Source organism: Leuresthes tenuis, unplaced genomic scaffold (genome assembly GCF_036924035.1).
Source record: "Leuresthes tenuis unplaced genomic scaffold, fLeuTen1.0.hap1 SCAF_5, whole genome shotgun sequence".
NCBI classification, from domain to species: domain Eukaryota; kingdom Metazoa; phylum Chordata; class Actinopteri; order Atheriniformes; family Atherinopsidae; genus Leuresthes; species Leuresthes tenuis.
Window position 1 is genome coordinate 28,795,455 of NW_027325359.1, and position 18,896 is coordinate 28,814,350.

General features: G+C 40.9%; 1 protein-coding gene across 1 annotated transcript in view; it reads right to left on the reverse strand.

Moving 5' to 3' along the window:
• The window catches only part of smpd3 (sphingomyelin phosphodiesterase 3), an 82,633-nt gene that overhangs the window by 42,629 nt on the left and 21,108 nt on the right, over positions 1–18,896 (reverse strand). Inside the window, exons 2-4 of the mRNA XM_072386575.1 lie at positions 3,288–4,012; positions 2,935–3,186; positions 1,898–2,843 (exon numbers count right to left, since the gene is read on the reverse strand). Of these exons, the coding sequence (XP_072242676.1) occupies positions 1,898–2,843; positions 2,935–3,186; positions 3,288–3,589 (1,500 nt within the window). The 5' untranslated portion in view covers positions 3,590–4,012. The remainder of the gene's footprint in view (positions 1–1,897; positions 2,844–2,934; positions 3,187–3,287; positions 4,013–18,896) is intronic.

Here is an 18,896-nt window from a genome sequence, read left to right on the forward strand (position 1 = left end):
AAAGCAAACTCCAATATTGAAATGTGTTGCTGCACATGTGACGGTGGCACACAGCTTTTACCTCTGACTTTCTGCCTCACACTCTTACAAATGTATAAAATGTATATTAAGTATAAATAGACCAAATTACCGCACCGCCAAAGTCATGTCGATGACAAGATTAGCATTAGGCTGAAAGATCGCCAAGCAGCGATCAGAGCATGATCACATTTCTGCTGCAGGAGAAACATAAAATTAGCCCAGAAGTGACATTTAAATTAAAATTAATCTCAGTTTTCCCCAAATGAGAAGTGAAGGAAAACAAAATGTTATTTATTACATCTGTACAGTGAGTGAAAGGACAGGCTGTGGCTCAAAATGGCTCTCAGAAAACAAAGCTCCGTGTGAAACCCTCTGAAATGAAACTCATTCTAAATATAGATTTTGTCATTAGTTATAACAATTCCTCACCTTCTCTCTCCACTGACCTTTCAGGATGATTCTGAAACTTATAAGGAAAATAAGGTCGTTTGTATATGAGGTTTGAGCAGTCATAATATAGCTTCCTCTGACAATATTCCACATCTTTAGGGAAAATGTTTTGCACCAAAACAGAAAAAAGATGCATCAACTTCCTGATTGTCCAACTGTTTTTAGTTGAGGTAATAGTTTCTTGGAAGAAATCAGGTAAGAAAATTGATTTAATCTAATCAGTTCTCATTCGTGGAGTGGAACAAGCCACCAGTTGCTCAAAAGAGGGCTCTAAATGGGGTTCAGGAAAGCCATCTTGTTTTATTTGTATCTCGTTCACATTTGACTCAGTGATCGGTTAGGTTGAGACAACACCACGAGTTGGTGAGGCTTATTCACACAAGGTTAGATTTTGGAGCCAAAGCTACATCGCTATGGTCAGGAAAAAAATGTGGTGGATGATTTTATTCTAAATCCAATGCTGCCTAATGTGTTAGAAAGTGTTTCTAACATAATATTAGTTGCATATATAGAGCTGTGAGAGTGATTTGGGGCTGTGTAATTAAACGTCCATTCAGCATGTGGCTTTTAGTTTAGGAGATAGTTATATTAGTTTACCATTAGGACTGCAAGCAGAGGGAAATAGCTAGCTGATTTCCACAGGTATAAACAGTCTGCCAGCCTCTAGTCGCTCTCACAGCAACTCGTTTACATTAATTCTAGGGGTGCACCGACTTCCATAAGTATACTTATACATGCTGATACTTGCATGTGAAACCGAACTTTTCTACCTCCGCAAACGTCTGAAAATCAGCCACTGTCCCTTTTTCTCTGCCATGAGAGAGGGCTGACTCACCAGGTCATGTCTGCATGTTTAGTTTAGTTCAGTTAATTTAGTAGTTTGGACAGCAATGCACTAAACCTTTCATTTATATTTGAGAGCACTACCTCATGTGCAGCTAAAACAAGTTTGCATTGTTCAATATTTTTCAATAAAATAAGATTGGGACACTGAAGGTGTATGCTGTCAGACTGACCTGATAACACCAGACAGTGTCAGTTATAAAAAAAATCGGTATCGGCCAAAATCGGCAGCTCAGGCTTTTTAAAGATCGGTGATCGGCCAGAAAACTGCAATCGGTTCCCCCCTATTAATTCCCTTGTTATATCTGTTAAAAAATGCATTTTTAAAATAAATGTTTGTGTGCCTGACTATTTCTTCACTATTGCAATTATTATTTTGAGTTTTATCACTACTGGGACAGAGCCAAGTTAGCTTTTTCCACCTGTTTCCAATTCAATGCTAAGCTACGCTAGCAGGCTAAAAGATGAGCAGTCAAGAAAGTTGAATTACTACTTGAATCAAATTCCCACTAAATGTAAACATCAAGTCTAAATCTCGTAAAATCAAAGCAGGACAAGAAGTAGAGAAAGTAAAACCTCTGACCTTAGCAAACAGCGCCCCCTTGGCTGCCAGCGCGTCCTCTCCTCTCCCGTTATGGTAGCACTCATAACGTGCATCCAAGATTGGGTAGCGACTGGCCAGCATCAGGCCACTGTTCAAGAATTTGAACCTGGAGCAGCAGCCTTTCCAGCCGTACCGCCCGACATCGCTCAGCACATATGGGAAGTAGCGGTGCAGCTGCCGCCGCAGTCTAGTTGTCGCTCCGTGGTCAAATACTTCCTGTAGAGCCAGGAAATCCAGGTTGGCAGGGAAAAAGGCAGAGATCTCATGGTCGAAGGTCTCATCTCCATGGCGACGTTTCCGTCCTGGGCGCTTAAAGATTGATGTGCGTGGAACATGAGAGAGAGTATTATTGGAGGATATTCCAACACCTCCGTCACCTCCGTGGTAACGAGCGAGGGACTCCCGAGAGGCAGTCATGCTGCCTGAGTCGCCTCCTGCCTGCTCCCGATGATTCCCTGCCTCCTCTTCGTTGGAGTCCGGCTCGGGAGCACTGATGCTGATTTGAACCCCTGAGGTGTGCAGCGGGCAGTCTGCAGAGGGTTTTTGCTGCATTCCTTCCCCATGCATGGGGCAGTCGTGATTGCCAGCGTCACTTTGACCTACTGCGGAATGCATGGGGCAGTCTACAGCCTCATCTGAGGTGTGAACAGGACAGTCTGAGGTGCTGTTCATCCCTACCAGGTGGAGGGGGCACTCTGCTGCTGACTCTGCTCCATCATGGTGAACAGGACAATCAGTGGAGCCCTGGTCTCCTGCAGAGGGGTGGACGGGGCAGTCGGCGGCACCTGAGGGGTGAATAGGGCACTCTGTGAGGGGTTCGATTTCGTTTTCTGCTGGGCCGTTGGTGGTGTGTATCTGGTCTGGACGCTGGTCCAGAGAGGAGGTGCGGCGGAAACCTGTGGCAAGACTGCTGAAGGATGCCGCACTGAATAACAGAACAGAAAGAGGGATGTTTTAAAGTGAATGCATGCGTCTCAGCAGCTGACAGAAGAAGCTCTGCAGTTAACTCTCCTCACCTGATAGATGTGTTTGTCGGTGAGTCGATGTAGATTTTAATCTGGGGTCGACTGGCACCGTTGCGGATTCTTTTCCCCACTTCGCGAGCTCTCCTGTGGGTGTCTGATAAGTTGTTGAACCTGGCCAGAGAGTCTGGCAGAAGGCAAACATTAGCACTGCAGAAACAGAAACTTCTGCCTTGAGGCCTCCATTCTCCAATCCCAGCGCCCCCTGGTCCAGCTTGGCCTTGCTCCGCCTGGTGTTTGTCTGGTCTGGAGAAAAGAAAGATTTGACATATGGAGTGATTATAATTAGAAAAAACAAGTTTAAATTAGGTAAGCCATGTCAAACCATCGACTGGATCAACACTTACCTGCGGTAGGTGTACAGGTATGGCTGACGGACAGTCTGGAGGGGAGCCCAGATGACGAAGCCCAGCAGGGCGAAGGGAAGGGAGGCTAGAAGGAGCAGCAGATAGAGGGGTGCGGAAATCAGGACACACAAGGTGAGGAAGGAGCAGGGATCCTGGGAGCGCTGGCGCTTCTCCAGTGAGGTGGCCACGCAGGAGGCCAGGAGCCGGTCCAGGAGCCAGTAGCAGGGAAACACCAGGCTCCACGACAAGCCATCCAGGAAGTGCAGACAGGCACTGGAGTAAGGGGTGGTGTGGAGGACCATCTCTTTCCTTCTTTCTCTCTGTCTTTCTTCCACTCTGTCACTTTCTCCTCACCTCACACTCTCAACCAACACCCACATAAACTCTTCAAACAAGCGAGCACGAATCTGTTCTGCAGATCACATGAACAGAAGAGAAGAATAAAAAAGGAAAAGAAATCAGACTCAAACGTAGACCCTCCCCCCTCCTTGGAGAAAGGAACACTACATGGTTTGGATGATCTTTATCTTCACTCAGAAGCTTATCTCAGAATAGAAACCCCTCCTTCAGCAATTACACCCTCCACAGGAGGGGTCATAAAGCGGAGTCTGGAGGTAGCAAGTTGCCATGATGAAAGCAGTTTGCTTAATGCCGAATATATGACTGCGAGGACTCCAACAAGCTCCGAAGCGGGCATCCATTAAACAGCACAATTTCCTCTGTACCTGGAAAAAGAGAGCAGATCGATACAGAGGGAAGGGGGAGAGAGGGGAGGAAAAAAGAGGCAGGAGATCAGTAACTGACAACGCATACTGGTGTATCACACATACATTTCATCACGTTTGTGAATGAACAACGAATATATCTTCCTACAGGTGACTAAGTGTGGAGATAAAGATGAGTAAGATGAAAATTCTCCTCAGTCTTTGACACGTATTGTAGGTTTAATCCCACTTTTACACAGAATCTCTTTATCAAAAACAGCACTGGCATTAAATAGCACATAATCCCCAACATTCACTGAAATAGACGAGTTAAAAACCTGCTTCCTCACTCCTTCAAACTCCATAAATGTATAGTATAATGGCACATGTCTTATAATAATGTGAGGTAAATGGACAACTGCGGACACAGGGTTTGAAAAATGACTCACGGCACTTTCGTGTCAGTCTAATTTTTGCAGCATAAATCAAGAAGGTGGCTGAATGTTGGAGAAAACACAGAAAATTATGCACAAGATAACCAGAATCTATCCATTTTTGTAGTGTGTTTGAATCCAAAATAAGACCTATCAGAACCTACCATGAAACCTTACATTTCAATACTTTTGTTAGTTTGAATTTTACCTGGCAAACACTGTCAGACAGTAAAGATTAAGTTAATTTCAACCATCTTAAAGCTGCTACAGGGGAACCCAGAGCTGAAAACTGTACAGCATGACAAGTTCAAGCACAGATTCCACTACAGACATTTTATGCCCACCGAGTTTGAATAATTAAAGTCCATGTTTAAATATTTATTTTTTCAATAGACTGTGGAAACAGTTCCTTGAAGCACAGATAATAAAGATAAGAAACAATATGAACCAAGCCACTTCCTTTTTTCTGCCTGCAGAAAACCAGAAAAAATTACAGTAATTTCTACTTCTTTGAGATTCTTGGCTCGTCTTTCATGCACCGCTCCTTTGGGGTCTGGCCAGAAGTTTGATGATGTTTAGGTTGATGGTTAAATGATCATCTTGTGCTGCTCGAGGTGACCCATTGAGGATCGTGAGGCGCGCTTAGGATCATCATCCTGTTGTCCTCGCACCTTTTATGGTGTTAGAGGGAATCCGATCTTCACAAATCTTTGCTCAGTCAGCGGTGGAGCCTGAAAATTTAAAATGAGCCGAGGCCACCTCCTCATTATGTTGCATTATTGCAGCTGTAGTGTATATATTCATCATGCTTTTGTCATTCGTATTACACCATGTTTATATAACCATTGATTGACTGAATGAGATCAGAAGCTGTTTCTACTGTTAAGCTTTCTCAACTGCTGATAAAATTATACAGTTAATCTACATAAAATTACTGAAGATACGCACAGTTCAGCTCAATTTTAGTTATTTATGTATCCAATTTTACTTCTTTGTATTTGGATTTACTTTCACTGTATTTTTAGGCTGATTTCTGTTTATCTGTATATTTACTCTCTTATGTAGCACTTGAATAAAACACATTCTTGTCTTTATTCAATCCAGTTTAATCTATATCTACAGTCCTGTGGTATCCTTTCAGGATTTAGACTTTTTGCAATGCTTTTATCTGCCCCTCATAGCCAAAAGATCCATGAGAACTAATTATTACAGCGTTTCCTCAGCTCCTCGGGTCTTTATTGGTGTGCTTGATTGTTTTTAGTTCAGTACACAATCCTTTAGTGCTTTTGGTTTCAAGCTGGGGTAAGATGGGGGGTTGGGAAGGATTGTTTCAACGCCTCTCTGTTTTTATTTTACTGTGTTAAGCTTTATACACCATTAAGTAAGTTATTCAGTTGGTATTAAAAATACCATTTAAAACTCCAGACTTTAATGATAATTCTGGAGTTTAAAGACGCAACTCTATGAGTAGATGAGTTTATTCAGGTGGGTCCAGGCCTTAATGGGTGGTCATGTCCACCCCTTAGCTCCACCCTGTGCTTAATGCGGCCGAAAAGTTATTTATATGCTTCATAAATAAAAAGAATCCAGTTCCAAACTCCATTAAGCTTGTTTAGATGTTAATCTAAAATTTACAGCTCATCACAGGAGCGACTGGTGCTTTTTTGGAAAAGGTCTATGAAGTTAAAGCTTTTCTAAAGCTTTGAAATTTGCATTAGCTTTCCAAACAAATGATCAAGCAATGTCACAAAGAGACAAATTAAGGTCTGAGATCCTGGTAAAAGTTATCTGAGGGCTCGGATTTATCAATGTGCCGAAACGTCTTTTCTTTCTTCCACACTAAAAATGTTCAAAACAATTAGATCTAGCATTGTGCGTTCTGGAGATAAGCTCGTCTCCCATCCGTTTATCCACCTATTCAAGTGCTTTTATCGCTGGCAAGAGAGGAAAGAGAATCAATTCCGCCAGCATAAATAATTTATGACCCGATTAATTCATTCATGTCAACAGCACAGGGTTTATGAAGACACACAGAGAGTGATGGCCTCGGTGTAACCTAACAGACCCCACAGGGATCAACAGTGTAAAAGCTTTTTAAAAGCCACCAAACCACACTGCTGAAACTAACCGTTTGTCCTGCACATTGCAGACATATTCCACATGAAAGCATAAAAGTAGATTAACAGAATCCATCTAAATCTGTTATCATATATGTTATTTCTAACCCCACCTACACATTGTGGCAATAAAAAAGGAAGTACAAAAACAAGCCCCATGTGAGACATTTGCTATGACAGCCTGTTTTCTCCCAAAATGAGAAAATGTAATTTGTTCGACATGCTTCTCTGAACAGAAAATCTCTCTCAGATGGATTATAATCGTCTTCTCCTCCATCCCAGTAATCTTCTGTACAATCAAAACATTTGTGTACAGTAATGACTCATGTTATGACACAAGAGCCATCGCTATTACGCGATGGTCATCAGTTGGTCTGCCTCTAACTACGATATTTTGAGGTGACCATTTTACAGTCTGATCGGATGTTGGATGTTGGCACATTAACAGATCAACAGAAAGTCATTTTAACTGGGTAAAGGCAGTCTTGGAGCTGTCTGTAATGCTGTGACTGTGATTGTAAGAGGCCAAAATGCCATACAAGCTGACGTTTAAGGTTATAATATTAATTTAGCATAAGCTCACGTAGCAGTCAGGTCATTGTTTAACTAAAAGTTTCCCACTTACACATAAACTCCAATCAAAAAGTCACAGTATGACGAAAGATTGACTGCTACTTAAATTTCTTACTCACATTTGTTTGACGGACATCTCCTCTACAATTTACAGGAAACAGGGTAACTTAATGTGGACGAGGCTCAAAAACATATTCAAAGAATAAAGACGAAAAAAAATAAGTTTATCAAGTCAGAACTGTCAAGACTCACGCATTGAGAGTGAGATGCATGTATTTGAACAAGTTCACACACCACACATGACTTTACAACACTGTGAAGTGATGAAGCTCACAGCACAGAATGGAGGAGATGAATGGCTTTGTTTGGTCCATACAGCTGTCTTGAGTTAGCGAACCATCAGCCAATCAGAAAATAGTATTTGTTGTTGCCGGGTAAGGTGTGATAATAATTTACATGAATGCTCAGATAGATAGATGCCTGTAATTCGCTATAAAAGCAGAATGCATTCATACAGTTTTGAGCAGATAAATAAAAATATATCATTACTAAGCTTTTGGGGTGGATGGAAGCTACTTGGCTTTTGTATAGAACTAGACTAGCTTTATATGCTAAGATAAGCTAAATGCTAATTGCTGGGATACAGAAACTCACTGCACTAACTTATTTCAGAAGATAAGTTAGAGACTCATTCTTCTCTGTATCTTGTAACTTCACAGGATGAATTAAAATTAACAAAATCAAAACAAACAAACAAAATTGTTGTTTTATGCGAAAATCTATCACAAAGGTTAGGCAAAAATATGAATAAGAGTTGTAACATTAGCATTTGATTGTATACAGGAAAAATAAGTTAGACTCAATCAGCCATCAATAGCCTATCACTAAATGACTTTGGTAGTGAAGATAACTAAAGGATGTTCTGAGAAGTTACTGAATACAAGCTCTGCACTGCTTTGACTTATGTAAATTTACTTTATTTCACATCTTTCCCGGTTGCCAAATGATTAACAGTGGGTGACACTGGCCAATGGTGAGAGAAGACAAGCTTTGTTAGTTGCTTGCTTCTTTTAAGTTTCCCCACATCATTAAAAGGCTTCAACGTTTCACCAGTATTGTTGCCCTCAGATCTTGTGAAGGATTTTCTCTTTTGAAAACAGAAAGCTTCAACAACAAAACCCAGATAAACACCCATCAATCACAGCTGATATTCAGTATCAGTGAGCACAAACTGTCACTCTTGGCCTCAGTGAATAATCAATACACAAGCAGATGCTCTCATAAGGAGAAACAGGGATCCAAGAGAACATCGGCAGGCATTTTAACGCCAAAAACACAAACAATTTGAAAGAAACTAAGAAAAACACCCAAAAAACTTGCTTGCACAAAAGCAGACGTGCAAATTGTTTGTGTCAAGAAAACTGAAATTTAAAGTTTTCTATACCTCCGACGAGCCCTTTATTTTTTCGGCGGCCGTGGCTCAGTGGTTAGAGTGATGAACTGACAGCTGGAGGGGTGTCAGTCCACCTCCTCGCCATGGCAGAGGTGCCTTTGAGCAAGGCATCGTACCCCCATGCTCCTCGGGCTCTGTGATTGGCTGCCCACTGCTCCAGTGTATATGGTATCTGTCTCCATGAGTGTGTAACCCTGTGCATGTGCATGTGTGTGTTCAACAGATACCAACCTGGATGGGTTAAATGCAGAGGAGTAATTTAGTGTATTTTGTGTATCTACATGACAATAAAAGTCTTACTATTAATCTAAAGTCCACAATAAGGTTGAAATTAGCTACAGAAGGATTCAACAGAACAACAGTTTTAATTAAGAGATGTAAAATCACCTCAATGAGAGACAAATTCTCCAAAGTGAGACATAAAACAACCAAAATTAGATGCAAATAAGTTACAAAGTGATGCAAAATTACTCAAATGTGCCAATTGTTTTCATTTTAATTCCAGAAAATGCTAAAAAGTCTCTAAAGGGACAGTTCTTGACTGACTTTCTGTTTTATTTTTTATCTCAAATAGTCTTTAACCTCATTGTTTATATAAAACTACAGATTTGTGTGGTTTAAACATCTAGTTCAGGCTAAATTTAATGTTTGACCCTGGCCTTTATCCCAGAATCCAGATTTTTGTTGCAGCATCAATAAAGGCGTTAATGCCAAATACTACTGCTACTACCAGTAGTAAGAGAATTGTTATGAAATAATAAATCTGTGTTGAGTGGGCATTAGTGTGCATGCGTGTGGACTGTTTTCATTGTCATAACAGACCTTTGACCCAAATGACTGTTGAATTCTCAAAAGGACCCAAAAGTCAAATTTAGTCTTCTCTCTGCAGAGGCTTTTCAACATAGATGATATTGTGTTTCTATGCACCTCCTGTTATTCATGAATACCTGTTTATTTGTCCCAGACAGATACCAACCCACAGGTAGTGTCCAATGTGAATACAATATTATGAGTGGTGCTTTAATCAGAGAGCAGTGTGGGAGTTTGCCTCCAAATTAAACAAACAATGACACTTCAAAGTGACCTTTTAACAATTTACATATAAAAATAACAAAATGTGGGGGATGTGGGGGATAAAACCTGACAGTGACTATGTCAAGGCCAAATTTCCCTAATTTCTTTGTTATTTTTATCTCAGAATTCACTTTCTAGTTCATAAAGCCAGTACGTGTTAGCATTGTTGTGGAAGTTTAGAGTAAATTTTGGTTAATTATTAACACTATCACAGTCACTAACTACATATACCTCCCCCCATAAAAATAAATGACCTAATAGGATGCACACTTCAGAGTTTCTGGGACTTTAATAGACAGCACTGACTGACAGCCAGGGTGTGAGTGATAAATGACCGTGTCAGCTTGGGAACTGTATTAAAGTTTGCTCCTACCTGCCTCAGAGGATTTCCTCCTCAGCCTGAATCAATACTGTCTGTCTGGATAAATGATAGAAAATCTGTGAAGCCCTCGCTGTCTGCATGCGTTTCTATGTCTGAAAAGTCAATAGTTGTATTCAGTTGTCGGCTTGTGGTCACAGTCCGAAAACATATATGCAAAACACTAAAAAAAGAAAACGAGATGCAAAAGACAGGTCATGGAATGACCACATAGAGATAAAATGACAACCTTATAACACAAAAAACTAAAAAGTGACTCATCGGGACACACAAAAGCCACAAAGAGATGACCAATGAAACACAAAAGATGCAAAATGACCACCACATTAAAAAAAACACCAAAATGCAACACAGAACAACCACAATGAAACAGCCACAAGAACAGAATCAAAACAACCAAGATGAAACAAAATATGACAAAATCATGACATAAAAGCGACAAATAGATAGGCACAACAACCATAAACAGATTAAAAATCATTACAAAACGACAAAGTAACAGTGTGACACAAACCCCCTAAATTTGACACAAAGTAACCATAGTGAAACATAAATAAGAGTGGCAAAGAGATAAATTTATGCAAAAATGTCAAAACAGAACACAGCAGAGTAAAAAAACAAAAAAATTCAACTAAAAGTGACACAAAATGACCTCAAAGGGACATCAAATGGCTATAGAGAGATGCAATATGAGAGTAAATGTGACACAAAAACTACCAAAACTGGACCACAATTGAACACAAAACTACCAACATGAGATGCCAAATGTGACACAAAGTGACATTAAAAGAATACAGAATAGCTACAAAAAGGCACAAAACTGACCAATACAAGACAAAGGACCAGCATAGGGATGCAAAATGGCAATGAGATGAAAACGACTAAATTTAACACCAAACCAACCAAGACACAAAATATTTTACCACAAAATTACCACAAAGACAGAATATTTTCACAATTCAATACGAAAATATCAACACAAACCGTAAAACAACCAAAATGTGCCACAAAATGATGCGAAAGACACACAGAATGGCTACGAATGGATGAAAAACTGAACTGTCATCCATTAAATTAAAACACGAGACACAAAACAACGTGGAAGAGATGCAGAAAACAGATCAACATGAGGCGAAATGTGACACAAAACAAGACGTAAAGAGGCAAAAAATTACTAGAAACATGCACACAAAATTATGCCAAAGACACACAGAATGGCTACGAATGGATGAAAAACTGAACTGTCATCCAATGATGACAAATAGATTTAAATTAAAACACGAGACACAAAACAACGTGGAAGAAATGCAAAAAAAAGATCAACATGAGGCGAAATGTGACACAAAACAAGACAAAAAGAGGCACAAAATGACCAGAAACATGCACACAAAATGCACAACAAGACTCAATCGAGACTAAGAGAAATTCTGCTGTTTCATCTGCTCGTTTCGTGTCTTTTTTGTGTCTCACTTCAGCAGCAGCACAAGTGGGGGACCTTTTACGCATCAGTGCTCAGAGGCCTGTTTCATAATCCCTTCATGAGGTTTGGACGGCACATTGTAGCACAGTGGCTGAATATGGAGCGTAACAGTGATCAATACCCTTTTATTATTCAGGGGAATGAACGTCGAGTGACACAAACCGGTGCAACCCACACAATCCATGCTCAGAAATCTGTGCTGAGTGAGCGGTGAGACGAGGAACAAGGCCATCTGGCAGAAACTGAAATAGTGCTGGAGTTCACATCAGTGTAATTTCACCCATTTTTCCCTTAGTCTGCATTAGCTCTCGTTCTTGTTTTCCTCTTCTTCTTTTTGCCTTTTCATTTCTACGTTTCTGTCAGCGGGACCGGCAGAGCCACATGCGCTGCACACACATGAACACACACGGGTCTGTAAAGGCCAGTGACGTCACCGCGCTCACAGCATGCTCCAGGGAGTGCTGTTGTCATGGTGACCTAGTCACATGCACTTAGTAACTGTACTACTGTGGCTGCTCGTCACTGTACAGGGAACGCACACACAGACACAGACAGACACAGACAGACACACAGCTTGGGTCTCTAAAACACAGTGCAGGTGTTTATGTGTGGAGAAGTGTTTTATACGAGCTAAATTCAAGCATGGCAGGTATTTACAATACCACCTGTTTTATGGTCCAATGGGGGCTTTGATAGATCGATGTCACACGTCTCCCCCCCGTATGCTTATTTTCCAATCAATTAAGAATTACGGCTTTGTGTTTCCATCAACAACGATGCAATCTGGACTGAAGTGGGGCCTGTGGGATCTATTGGGGGAACAACAACTCCCATGTGTGCTTAGATTTCTTCACTGAACTGGATAAACTGTCAAATTATTTATCATCAGCCGGAAGGCAGCTGGCAGCTGATTACCCTCAATATTTTACAGCAGTATTATAGATTGTAAAAGGAATTTGTTTCCGTGTTTTGCATATAATACCATGCAATACCATGCAAAACAAAACTTTTGTGCAGTACTGTGCATGTTGGAGGATGTCTTGGTGTCTTCTGTGAGGGATTTTCATCATGATTACACGTCGTAGCCCTTTCCAGCAAGGATGGAGGAGCTTAAACCGAAGCCAAATGAGAAATCTGTTGCTCCTTTGCATCAGTCTAAAGTGTCAACAGAATGCGTGCTAGACTCCGAGCTCCTTGTCTCCAAAAATGTGAGTTTTGGGAAATCCTCGGCATCTGCTCGTTGGCTTTATGGAACGGAGTTCTCCAGCAGGGACTGGAACAGTTCGGAGATGAGTTTTAATGAAAATTTGCATCATCAGCTGAAAAAGGGTGGATTTTACAGTGAAGCTGATGCCGATTAGTCACAAGCTGTGGGTGGTGACCAAAAGAATAACATCAGGAATACAAGTGGCAGAAATTTGCCACATCCAAAGGGCGTCTGGGATTACCGTTTGGGACAGGGTGAGGAACTCTGTCATCAGTTTGGGACTAAAAAAAAATGAACTAAGTGTGGTGATTTGGGCATCTGGCCAGGATGACGTCTGAACACCATCCAGGAGAGGTGTTTCAGACATGGCCCACCTGGAGACATTATATCCATTGGCTGGCTGAGTCCGTGTCCTCCCTAAAAAGCAGAGTTTGATGGCTGAGAATCTCTGCTCAGACTGTCACCTGAGTGACCTCGTCCCGGATGTGCATAGAAAATCCTCGAGGATGGTGGAGAGGGGTTGATACCTGGGTCATGGGAGGACTGTCTTCATGTAAGTCCAGACTGACTCCATGATACCAGACTTCTTGAAGGACATCCCAAAGCTCTTCTTTGGATGTTGGCTGCCTTTTGTTCCGTTCTCTGTCAGATGATCCCACACTGCTTCAATAATGTTGAGGTCTGGGCTCTGGGGAGGATTCATCCCTCCATAAGACCTGTTGCCACTGATTTTCAGTCCACTTCTTGTGTCATTTGGCATAGTTCAGCCTTTTCTCCCTGTTTCCCTTCCTTAAGAATGGCTCCTTGACAGCCACCCTTCCATGGAGACCATTTCTGATGAGGCTTGGGCCAACAGTAGATGGATCAGCTGAAGGTCCAGATGCATCTCTCAGGTCCTGTTTCAGGTCTTTCCTGGATTTTTTCCTCTTTCTTAAGGAGATCACTTTCAGATACTGTTCATCTGCTGTAGATAGTTTTTTAGGCCTGACACTTCTTCTTTTGTCCTCCACTTGTCCAGTTTCCTCAAATGTTTTAAGGACACACTGCTCACCATGCTGAGATATGCCAAGTTTTCAGCTAATAGCTCTTTGGGAATCACCTCGATGGAGCAAAAATACTATTCTATGTCTGTCAAACTGTGTTATTGGTGTTTTTCAACTCAAGAAATGTGAACAAATGATGTGTCTTTGTGACAGGCTGCTGTTAATATAGTGCCTAAAGATACAATTCGAAACTGCTTCTTTGCTAAATTGTCTGTTGTGTGTGGACACAACACCGGTTAATCTCTTGAGTTAGGTGCCTTGTTTATGCTGAAATGATTCATAGGTCAGTGTTAGGTGTCCTTGCAAACATAAATAAATTTTTAAAAAAAGACTGTTCATTACCACTTTGGAGAATTACAAGGTCTGGTACATTGGAAGCAAAATGTAACGAATATGGAGTGGATCAAGTCTTTTGCACAGTATATACATATATACGTGTGTGTGTGTGTGTGTGTGTGTGTGTGTGTGTGTGTGTGTGTGTATGTGTCTGCGATTTGACTGTTACCCTTCATGTTTTCATCAAATTAATTTACAGTGTCTTCTACACTTTAAATACCTGTGAAATCTTGAGCCATCAAGTAATCACACCCTCCTCTGTGTCTCTGTCTCCTTCCTCAGAGTAACTGTGATGTAGCAAGGTTAGTGGAGGCATATAATGCCATCACTATGCGGCACAATATGATCGGCATGTTAATTCTGTCAGGAGCTGCTGCCACCTGCTCTTGAGCAACATTAGTGCTCTCGTAACAGCAGGCTGGCTCTCTGCAGGAGTGTTGTCTGAACATCTGGAATTAAAAAGCTTTGGACATACAAGGAGTTGGCAATGCATGAAATCAACAGTCCGCCTCTGAAAATAAACTGTGTAATGTTGCTTTAAGGGCAATGACATAAAAGCAAAAAATGGGAAACAATCTGCAGGAACATAAAACATAGATGATCCAAAGTAAATAGGATTGAACATCTCTTTAATGTTTCTTTAACTGAGTGACATTATTGCTTCTATTCCAACCCCTGACCTTTTGTTTCATGCCCTACTCTCCTTTATGTCTCAGTCTCTTCCACATCTACCGTCTCTTTTTCCCGAACATGATCTAATAAATTGCTCTGAAGAGCAGCACATCCCCATCTCGGCACTTTTATGGAAAACATAGGCTGCTATTAGAGCCATTAACCTGCTTTTTATTTAGGGCCCGCATCCGTGTGTCATCAGTTGTGTACAACAGTCACTTTGACTTGTTCGTACAACTGAGCACTTCTAGCTTATGCATTGATATTTTCATGCAGTCCAGTGTTGTGTCCACACTGGATGAGTCTGATTTAAATGCCAAAGCAGAACTGAATATGCAGTTGTCGGTTCTGTACGAGCAACAACTGAAAAGGAGGTGAATGACATGGAAGAGATTGTAGCTAAAAGGTTACAACACATGCAAATGTGTTGCATGATGATGTGCAGTATTATGTGTTGCTCATCATACTGCTTGCTTTCACCCTTTATTTCCTTTCTACTTCATTACAAACATATGTGACATTAGTTGGTCATGTGATCATTAAACCATATAGACTCCAGTTTGCTGTTGAAGAGCAGCAAACACATATCTTATGATTTTGAGGTGTCCCTGTAAGATTAAGTCCGGTCTATCAGAGCACTCACAGAGAGAGTTTCTTTGTTTTAATGATGATTGATTTGAATTATATCTTCAAAGCAGAAGCTCCTGCTTCTTGTTACTGCCTTATAGGGTAAATGTGGCTTAAAGCAACACTAGAGGAGCTTGTGGAACTTGAAGTACATTGACATTCCTGGGCCTAAAACTGCCTTAGAGCATCCAGGGGCTGAGATACCACAGTTCAAGACTTTGGTTTCCAGCCCTCTAACGCACTACTTTTATTTTCGGTCACTTGACATTTTTGATGGCTTCTTACAAAAAATGAATGTGTATGGCTGTACATGTGCAGGGCTAATACAGAGGTTTGTATTTATGACAGTGGTGTTACTTCCCATAACTGCAGGGGGAGCCGAAGAGCAGAAAATAGCCAAATTCTCAAGTGTTACTTTCAGGGTGCAGTGGCTGGATTAGCGTACGTTGTGCATCAGACTCTAATAAACAAAGTAATTTCTTAACGCTCTTTCCAACAAGGATGGAGAAACGAGAATTCCTTTGTTCCTTCACATGTATCACGTATTTGGTGTTGGTTAAGACTGACGCAGTGGATTTGTCACCGGCTTACAGGGTAAGCCAGAGATTTATCACTCAGAGCTCCCTCATCTCTTCAATGTGAAGTTTCAGGATTTGAAAATCATCCAACTGATGTTGGTTTTCGTCAAACAAAGACCTCCAGCAGGCACTTTGCAACATGCAATAGCTGGTATGTATTAATGTCGTGCTTTTAGCGCTCACACAGAAAAACGCCTTTATCTGCTTAATGTATTCACAGGTTAGTAACTCATCTTGCCTGTCTGGTGTTCAAGCTGAGCAGGTAGTTAGATTTTAGAGCCTTTTTATGATGATGATGGGAGAAATGGGAAAGAAGCAGAACTGTACAGCTGGAGGCTGAAAACCAGAAAGCCTGGGCTGAATGACACCAAATTACTGCATAGAGCGGAGGAAAAGTGTACTGACTTTTAGCACATGACATTTAAAAAGCACAGCAAGCACAAATGTTATCAATAATTCCAGCTGCTCCAACTATCATTTATTCGCCGTCACATCAATAGTACATTCAGTCTTTTATGGTCAAATTCACAAAATAGCAACATCATAAGCATGTTTTTGTTGTTGGTCATTTATTTCCATATTTATTACTATATATTGGCTGAATTATTATTGCTGTGAGTCTTCAGACTGTTTTATATCACTCTCTGCAGGGTGGTTCTGCCCGTGTTCTGCTCATATACACGTGGGTTCTCCCCACAGTCCCAAACCTTCCTCACCCACAACGATCAATCACAGATTGAACTGATCAAGGATCAGTTAAACGCACTGCAGCTATTCAACCTCATCTTTAATCATACTTGTAAAAGTTTCTGGAACCAGATTTCCACTTTTCTTTTAAACACCAGCAAATTTCAGCCTCGTTTTAGTGCAACTTCTGAAGGACCTGGATGAGAAATTGTATCTTAGTCCATCTTGAATACTTCTTCGATGCAATTGCTGTTAAATCTATTTAAATTAGGTTTCAGATTCAGGTTTTTGACCCTGTAACCCTTTTGTCGCAGTTTTCACATGCCTTCTCCTCAGTAACCCTCTTTAATTTATTTTCGCCTTCATTATAAGAACCACAAGGGAGATAATCAGAGCCAGACGAAACTGCCCATCCTCCACTTGCCTTTGTTCTTTCACATCTCCTCAACCCTCTGTTCCAACTAATACTCAGAAACACTTGGCATGGTTAGTTTTTCATGAGGACATGTGAACTTGTGAGGATGAGGAGAAAGGCTTCGTGTTTTGTTTTGTCTCACTGTCTTCCACTAATGGGTGTCACAGTTGAGACAAGCTTGGAAGAAAATAGCCTCTCCATCAGAATTAGGCTAACAACTTCTAGATTCTAACAAATCGTGATGACTCGCCTGCGCGCCCACTTGACAGCCGTGCTAAGACAACAGAGCCCATTCAGACTGTGAAACGTGGCTCCACCTGCTACGTTCAGCAGATTAAAATCAACCCGAAAGCCTATTGTGCAGCCATCCATATGGGTTCAGAGCATGCAGCAGCAGGGTTTAAACAAACAATGCGTGTGTTGTTGTGCGCATGTCTCCTGCCTGTGTGTTCATTTGCATGAATGTGTGAATATGTGCAGAGCTGCTGCTGCTGTTTGTTCTGTGTAATTCAGGTCAGCCTGTTCGTGGTGGATCAATAATAAAGAAGCCCTCCTGCACTGTGATAAACCTCCAGACAAGCTCCTCAAGCATTCAGTTTAAAACAAAAACACAAGGAACAGTTCAGATTAAATTAAGAATTATCTAAGAAAGAAAAAAAGTCGCTGTGCAACTTAATTATGGAAAATAAATGTCATAAATTCAAATCGATTATGAATGACTTGTGTGTGAAGAAGCCTAAATGTCACATTTTTCATGCTCAAACTGGACTACGGAGAAAATTCCTCAAAAACTGAATATTTTCATGTGTCGTTCCACGATGGTGGAATGACCTACCAAGTGCTACCAGAACAGGGGCGTCCCTGCCTATCTTCAGAAACTGTTGAAGACCCAGCTTTTCAGAGAGCATCTCCCACCCTGCACTTCCCCACCCCCTCTGCTGCACTTTCTCTTTCTGTACTTCCCTCTATCCCTCTATGCCTATGTCATCTCTGACAGAGTCTGACGAGTGGTTTCCTTCGATGTAGCTTATTGTTAGCTTTGATGTTAGCTGTAATGTTATATCCTCATTTGTAAGTCTCTTTGGATAAAAGCGTCTGCTGAATGCAGAAACATAAATATAAACACAATAACAGTAAAATCATTCATTCGGACAATTTGTCCTTTAGATCAGCTCAATTAAAGACCTTGAAAAACAGTAATATGAAACATAGACTCATCTTATTAAAACTGCAGCCTGTATAAAAAGGGTAAACTTTTCTTCTTTTTGTGATTTTTTTGTTTCAGATGACAGTATTTTTGCTGGGTTAGCATCTGCTAAACTGTATTATAGATGGATGTTCTCGGTGCTCCTGTGTATGCAGTTAATCAGACACATAAAATGTGTAATATCCAACTCGCCAAGGAAATTCACGCTATGGCACAAGTGACTGACTACACACACAATTAGTTATAAAGTCTAAACACAGCCAGCACGGTTACAGCTTGACTGGGACATTTAATTAGACCACCGTGACTGTCCCAGGGAGGGAATTGAGTTATTGACTGAAGAATGTCTGACGCCACAACGCTGTGGTTTGTGTTAAAACTGATATTCTGCTGCCTCTAACTCATCGTACATGTAAAAATAGCTGAATTTGTGGCACAGACGTTGTGTCTTTAAGCTACCTGAATGTTGATTTTGTCAGATGAAGCTGTATTTTATACTTTATCTGGATTTTATTAGAGCAGAGCGACAAGGCTGGAAATGCTTTAATCCTTAAATTGACATTTTCAATCTCTATTTCATCCCGTTTAACCATCTGACAAAAGAAACAGACAAATAGGGGAAT